The sequence below is a fragment of the Strix uralensis genome, chromosome 33 (assembly GCF_047716275.1).
Source record: "Strix uralensis isolate ZFMK-TIS-50842 chromosome 33, bStrUra1, whole genome shotgun sequence".
NCBI classification, from domain to species: Eukaryota; Metazoa; Chordata; class Aves; order Strigiformes; family Strigidae; genus Strix; species Strix uralensis.
Genome location: NC_134004.1, coordinates 441,252 through 448,947, shown reverse-complemented (window position 1 = coordinate 448,947; position 7,696 = coordinate 441,252). Strand labels below are relative to the sequence as shown.

The window sequence follows — 7,696 nt, the reverse complement described above, 5'->3', positions numbered from 1 at the left end:
TATAAAATATGTTCAGCTTCCCGAACAGAGTCTGAACTGACAGTGCAAAAATCAACCCCCTTGCTTTTTTTACCCTTTCATCAGGGTCTGCTGATGTTATAGTAGGACTGTAAGTTGACTAAAAAGGCACGTCCTCAGCTTCTTGGTCTCATCCCACACCTCTCCTTCCCAGTACTGACTGCGGATCCCTCCTCTCCCAAATCCTCCTGTGCATGAGAGGTGCCATGTTTGGCCTCTGTGTGAGGACAGAGCTAGCACAAGAAGGAAATATCAGGAGTGCTTCTCTGGGGTGAGTTGCAGTTGCCACTAACCATTCACAAGGGACAGCTGGCATGTGAATTGTGTATCTCTAAATAAAACTTGTGAGGACACAGGAGTGAGCAGAGGGGCAAACTCCATGTGAGGCGGGTTCTTCTGCTCTGTTTTTTTCACCCAGAGGAGACCAACACTGTAACAAACTCTGATTTTGTTCATCTCTGAAGATTGGGTAGCATCCCCATACCACCCTCACGAACTAGAGAAAGGATGGATTAGTATTTAAGTAGCAGGTAGAACCACAACTCTGCCTAAGAAAAGACACTTTCCAATGGCTTAGCCTTGCTTGCTGAGCCGATCTGCCAGGCTGCACCGTCTGCCAGAGCAGGCAACGTGACTTCTGACAATGAGATCCAGTCATGCAGTGAAGAGATTAATTCACAGCAGTTATAATACCTATTGAACAACTCATTAAATCAGCCAGGTTGTGCCATCCAGCACACCTGATGGTCTCAATCTAATGTCTCACCCTGGCCCTGGGGTCATCAGTGGGCAGCTGTAACTATAAGTGATGGAAAAGACATTTTCCCAGGAGAGTGTCTGTTGCCTGGAACTCAGGCATCACTGATTATTTTCCCTGTGTTGCCCATTCCAATCTTTCCTTTCCAATCTTCTTATCCCTAGAGGGCCTATGCAGCTTTTTAGTGACTTGAAATCAAGGTATGAAATCAGCAATATTCTGATTACAGGTAAGTTCTGGAGGTAACACCTGTGGGCTTATAACGACACCACGTTAGCACTGTATCGATCTACGGATCTGCTATTGTCTCTGCAAAGGGAGGAGCTGATTCATCTAAAAGGTCAGATTTTGTTTCCTTATTCCTGCAAAGCCTTCAAGTGTGTTACACTTGGAAGATGGAAGGACTTTCAGGAATGCCAAAGCAATTGTATGCGTTTTTCAGAAATTGTAGACTTCTTTAAACATGACTCTTTTCAAAGAAAATTGACCCACCAGGTACACATCTCTCAGCTAACAGAAAGCACGCAGCGTCCACCACATTTTAAGATTCCCACTTGGCTAGTTGGGTCCTTCCTGCTGAGAAGCACCTTGGAGCATGAGTCACACCCTGACCTGCAAAGGACCGGTGAGTTTACTCACCGAGATGAGGAGTCTTTCCAGGCAGAGCACGCCACATGTGCGTCTCCCATCTCTGTTCTTAGCACTCAGCCAAGGGTGCCCGCAGGGTCCCAACCTGCAGGACAAATTAGAGGGGCTTATTTTTTTTGCTTTCCTCCGGTTTCCCTTCAGCCTCGAGGACTGGACTTGTACCACCATCTCATTTTGATGTGAGCTGCAGGCAGCTGTCAGACGGCAACATTGCTCACTAATACGTGAATGGGAATTGAGACAGCAACTTGGGAAGTAAAGGTTTAGCTTCTGTAACTGTTCCTTTAAACCACTCAGTCCCTAGAACCTAGTAAGTTATTTTACCTTTAAAAATAGTGATGTTCTGGGAAGGAAGAACACACACATCATCCCCTCCAGCACGGCAAACTTGTCTGATGCCAGCGCTTCAACCATTTCAAACCCTGTGGTCAAGGGGCAGCACCGTGCTTCAAACAGCAAAAGTCACTTACCAACATACTCAGAGAGGAGCACAACGAAGAACAGAGTGACCAGGTCATTGATTCCCTGCACACAGCTGCTGTCCGGGTGTCAAATGGCCCAGATAAACAGGACTCTTTCAAAGATCTAGGGAAGAATGAGGGAAAGCAGGTACCTGCATTAGCCGTGCACAAAGGAGAGGCAGAAAAGCATAACTTGTAAGCTCCGGGAGCGGAGATCATGTGCTGACAGGCTTTTCTGCAGCAATACGCGTTAAGATAAGAAGCATGCAAGTCCTAGGAGAGACTCTGGTATGACCCAGAGATCCCACACACAGGCCAGCCCACACTTCACTGAACAAAGCAGCCCAGGCTCCTCAAAGCCTCTGTTTGAAGAAGTGCAAACCCAGCTTTTCAAGATCCAGGTGGCTTAAGACCCTTCCACCCCTAGGGCAGGGCTGCCCATTAGCAGAGCAGCACACCCTGCTGAGCGTCAGGTGGAAAGCCAAGGCTGTTATCTGTTATCAGCACAGTTATCCCGGCAAAACATCACGGGTCAGGATAGTTCCCAATAGAGCAGCCTCCCCCCAACAACCAGCGTGTTATTTCCAGACTGCCCCAGCCCCAGGACACCGTGCTCTGACATATACACACATGCTGAGCTCGTTTCTAAAGAGGACAGATGCTCACACCTCCTGGCCACCTCTCAAACCCCTCCCTGCCCGTGTTTCTCACATCCTGCTTCACACAAAAGAGGTTTCATAGCAAAACACAACTGTTCTCCTCTGCTTCAAACACCTTGAATTTGTCTCAAAACAAAAGCTTCAGGTCTTTTACCAGTTTTTAGCTACATCTCGCAACAAAAGAGCTGATCTCATTACTCCTGAGCTCCAAGTCTGATTTCAGAAACATGGGACAAAGTTTCAGCAGGCATTCGCATCAGGAGCTGTCAGCCAGGGAAGTTTCCCTGCAAAACCAACTCACTCGTGGCAGTGCTGGTCTAACCCCACACATACCCCACAGCAAATGTGGGGCAGGAGCTTTGCTCCCCCTCTTACCTCCTGGACAAGTGGCTGCTGGAAGAGGGGGATGAGTGGGTTGGTCCTTGGAATGTCGATGTGGATCTGGAAGAGAGGGTGGGTTACACACACCAGCCGTGCTTTCCAGGGACACAGTAACTCCTCACAGGCTAACAGAGGGGAATCCACCCCTCAGTGTCCCCCCAGGCGAGAGCTGCACTTGCTGACAAGCGCAGTGAGGGCTGCAGATGACGGCTGCACTGAGAAAATCAGAAAAACAGCTTAATCTCCAGTCTCCTCTGCTCAGGCGTGGGCAGGTGCCCTGAGCTGGGGTCTGAATTCTAGTTATGAGGTCGATTTAGGGAAGGCTTAAACTACTACCTGTAAGAAGACAGACAGAAACATGGTGTCCTGTCCCCAAGGAGAAGACTCCTGATAGCTACAGCTAGAGGAAGTCCTCGCATGACCTCGACCACACAGACAAGTGGCAGCAAGAGGGAGGAAAGGGACATAACCAAGGCAGAAAGCCAGGCAACGGGCAGAGGGCTCGTACCTGTCGGTAGGGGTCTTGATGGTGCTCCTCGTCCCGGGAATCGTAATACTGCTGGATGAAGCCAAAGCACTCCTCCTGCTTGCGCTGCAAGGTCAGCTTTCGCCGCTTCATGTTTGTGGGGACATAACCCCGTGGCAGGAAAAACTGTGTCAGGGCAGACCCCTCACCACAAACCGTCCCCTGAAATCCTGCCAGTCAGCTGTGCACCTGGAAGCATCAGACACAGAGACTCAGGAGCTGGGGAAAGAGCTTTCATGGGATTTGGCTTTCCCAGCCCCCGATGCCTTTACTGATCTTGGAGCAACCCACCTTCATGGGATTCAGTTTCCCAAAACAAGAGGAACCACACTTCCCAGCACCAGTCTGGGCTTTGTGCTCAAAGAGGATGTAGCAATTACACTCCCTGACCAAAAAAACCCGTACAGCTCACCCGTAGGCTGGGCACAGATACAAAATGAGCAAACCTGGTTACGGGACACAACGAAGGTCTAGCAGCGCATGTCCCTGCCTCAGCACATTCCCCCCAGACTCCCGCGTCACAGCTCCGAGTACTCACTGAGAGGAGACGCCACGTCACGGACCGGACCTCTCTGGGCACACCGGGCCAGCTGCATTTCCTCTGTTCATCTGCAAACGGACAGTGGTGGCACGGGGTTAGATCCTAGGCACGTCCAGGCACCACTACACCCAGAAGGAGAGGAAAGCCCAGTCTGCTCCTGCAGGCTCTGGAGACACTTGAGCCTCCAGGAAGGCTCCACATTAGCAATGACGGGGGATGTGGGTCTGCAGCCAGGGGAGTAGAGACGTTTTCATCTCAGTCTGGGCACAGGACTGGTGGCTGCAGGGGCTCCAATCCTCCAGAGCCTCAGTTCTCATGCAGAGCCCAACAGCCCCCACTGATCACAACCATCATTTGTGAGATGGAGAAAGACTGGAAACGCACAGGCAGCTGGTGGAGGACATAACCATCTGCCAACAGAGCGGTTTGTGCAACTATCCCGCTTGGAGCAACTGCAAGTAGTCATTTCACCCACGCCAGAGCAGACCTGACTGCAACCTGGAGCAGGCAGCAGGCCCCCTCTGCCTTCCCCTTCCCACCCGCAGGCACCCCCGTTTTGCCACACTCACCCAGGTCCCTGTTGTGGCTGGAAAGGAGCTGCCGAAACTTCTCCAGGCGGGTTTTCTCCCTCAGCATCACGGGGGGAGCACCTGAAGCGTTTTGGTCAGAGATTCGGGTAACGAGCGGAATGATGGGCTGAAGGGGAAGGGACTGCTGCTTCTGAAGGAGGGTCCACACACAGGCCTCCTCTGCAAGGAGCAGATGCTGCAGTGAGGTGGGGACAGAGTCTGCACCTCTCCAACCCTACCTCGCTCTTCTGGCCACTGTCAGAGACCTGCCGCTGCAGATTCCACCCCTCTCTTCCCCAGTCCCAGCAAACAGAGCACCGCTAGCCCACTCCGATGGATCAGCTGGTTCACAGGCATCTGTTGTGGCTCTTCCATCATTTCCCCCCCATTTCTCCCGCCCTTCCTTCCTCCTGCATCAGACACCTGGCTGCCAGGGGATCAGAATTCCCTCTTCTCATGGGAAGCCACGGGCAGAAGGGCACAGGAGATGAGACAGAAGGAGCTGTGGGAATCCCACAAGAACCAACCTTCAGATCTATTCTGCTCACCGCTGATCTAAAGAGTGATCAAGCTAATTGCTAGCGCAGAGAGGAGGCGATGGGCTGCCAATGCCACCTGCTGGCAGCAGGGACCGGCTGGGTGACTTCCACAGCACAGGCAGCTGGCTGCCTGCGATGAGCAGGGGCTGATGCTGCCCAGTTCTCTGACCAAACTGCCCCGACCTGGGGTCAACAGGACCTCATCCAGACCTTTACTAAGAGCAGCACACTGGGACACAAAGGAAGCAGACAGTGAACAACCCCAAGCAAGAGCTTAACAGATCTCCACAATCCCTTAGCACCCAGAACATGGGATCCTCTGGGCCTGTACGCAGGATACTGAGCAGCAGAGGAGACTGAGCCATTAAGGCCAGGCCTCCAGAAATGGCTCCTTGGAGTACAGCATACTACAAGGAGGCAAAAGCCTCTGTTGAGCCTACAGGCTGTGCCACAGCCTCTCGCCCGTAACACACGAGTAGCAGCAAGGGGCTGAGTTCAGCATCAGTCAGGGGAGTGCCAGAGCACGAGGCTGCTCCTGAGGACGGCTCTTACCAGCCGTCCTGGAGAGCTGGGCCTCGCTGCTGGACTTGATGACCTTGCAGTTGGTGGGCACGTCGCTGAGAGCGGACTGGGCCCGCTCGGGTTTCGCCCGCAGCTTGCTGTGGTTCTCCAGAACTTGGGCTGCCGTGGCCTTGGCCACTTTAGAGTTCAGAGTTTGCAAAGAAGAGGAGGAAGAGAAGTCCTCATCTTCATCATCACCGACGTCCCAGGCATCACTGGTATTGCGGGCAAACTCGTGAAAGCTGGAGGCCTTCTTGCTTTTCATAGGCAGCGCGTTGGCCTTGGAGAGGTCCTTGATGAAGCTGGGAGCCAGAGAGAAACAGTATCAGAGCCGTGCTGTCAGACCACTCCATTTTCTTTCCTTCCCTACGTCCTCACTCCAACCAGCCAGTCCCTTCTTCCAGTTTCCCCATTCCTCCTCCCAAACCCACGGAACATGTTAAGTCTCTTCGGGCTGCCCTCTGGCGGGAGGCAGAGCCCAAGCTGGTATGATGGCAGGGCACGGAGGCCACGGTGCCAGCGCACAGCTGGAGAGGTGCCAGGCTTCCCAGCTCAGAAAGGCAAAGGGGAGAGACGTATGACTCCTCCAGCTCTGCCTCCCCCTACCCTAGGGAAAACTGGTAGATTAACACCCAAAAAAAGTCCTGCGACCTGGGGAGAGGTATGTCAGGAGTTAGAGCCAGTCTGCGCTCGTGGATGCTCCTGATACAGCTGCGATGGCTCCCAGCAGACAGGCCAGCCTGGTTCTTCTCTCAGGCACAGGAGGAGCCTTTGCATCCACCCTTCAGCTACAGGAGTCAAAGTCCACCACTACACAGCACGAGATAGAGACAAGGGGGCAGTTCAGATCGGCTCTGCCTTTTCCTGCCAGGAAGGGTGCTGCGGTTCTCCAGCCTCGCAGCTACCAGGCAGCTTTACCTACCCTTCCCTTAATTCTTTCTTCTCCGAAGGGGAGCAGAGGGCTCAGACACCATTGCTAAAAAATACGCCTGCCTCCTTTGATGTGGCTGGTACGATATGGATTTCTGGCCACAAAGGACAGCAGCACATAAGCTTTCCCTGCAAGCTTTCGCAGAGCTCAAGGCAGCCCCACATGCCACTGCTGCCCTTCTCCGCTGGAACATCACAGTGCCAGAGGGTGCTGGAGACCTCCACCCACTGCAGGACTGAGTAAAAAACCTGCAAAGCCTCATGGCCTGCGTCTCCAGAAGATAAACACTTACTTTTTGGTGAGCCGGGGATCCAGCGGAGGATGCTGTGCTCCACAGACAGGTTGAATGCTGCAGAAAAGGGAAAGAAAAAAGACAACAATGCAAAAAGCCAGAGAGCACCCACGAACAATCTCCTCAGCCTAGTCTGGGGTTGCACTTCTTGCCTGTTGTTGGGAGCTGAATACAGACCAAAAGCAGCTTCAATAATCAATGTCTTCAAAGCCTTAGATCCAAAGTGCCACATTCAGCTGAAGATTTGTTCTTTGCAGCAGCAAAGAGAAGCCTTGTTTAAACTCTTAGGCTCTCTCCAGCCTGAGCTGGGATTTGAGGTCTGCTCTTTTCCACACCACCGATTCACTCTGAGTGACCACGTGTCTCACTCCCCCTGCCTTACACACTGATGTTCATTCTTTTTTCCTTCAAGGGGATTTCCAGGTTTGGGAATTCATGTTTCTGAGCCCTGTGGGACAGGGAAGGACTCCAGCCAGTGACACTGGGGCTCTTCTGCAACACACCTGAGGGATTGAACCCCACACTGGCTCTCAGGCTTGCAGCCAACACTACGGTACATGGTTTGACTCGGGTCCAAATCCCAGCTTAATTAACTACTTCCTGTGTGGCCTGAAATGAGTCACATCTCCATCCCTCAGCTCCCCTGCCGGTGGAAAGGGACCCATGGGACAGGGAACCTGAGGCTGCAGGCACTACATGGGGAGCAACACCTCAGAGAAGAGCTCCTATACAAGTGCTCATCACTGGGTGTAGAGTCTCTGGATGCAAGACAGGAATCCTGAGCTTACCTCCATTGGGGTAACTACTCACAGT

At 52.6% G+C, this 7,696-nt stretch overlaps 1 protein-coding gene across 1 annotated transcript; it reads right to left on the bottom strand.

Moving 5' to 3' along the window:
* Nucleotides 1-1,410: 1,410 nt before the first annotated feature.
* Nucleotides 1,411-5,979, bottom strand: LOC141936622 (TBC1 domain family member 22B-like). The gene is made up of 7 exons (XM_074853756.1): nucleotides 5,652-5,979; nucleotides 4,561-4,740; nucleotides 3,989-4,059; nucleotides 3,433-3,639; nucleotides 2,919-2,984; nucleotides 1,894-2,008; nucleotides 1,411-1,508 (listed from the first exon to the last, which is right to left on the bottom strand). The coding sequence occupies exons 1-4, from the start codon at nucleotides 5,923-5,925 to the stop codon at nucleotides 3,628-3,630; spliced, it is 537 nt and encodes a 178-aa protein (XP_074709857.1). The 5' UTR covers nucleotides 5,926-5,979; the 3' UTR covers nucleotides 1,411-1,508; nucleotides 1,894-2,008; nucleotides 2,919-2,984; nucleotides 3,433-3,627.
* Nucleotides 5,980-7,696: the final 1,717 nt, after the last annotated feature.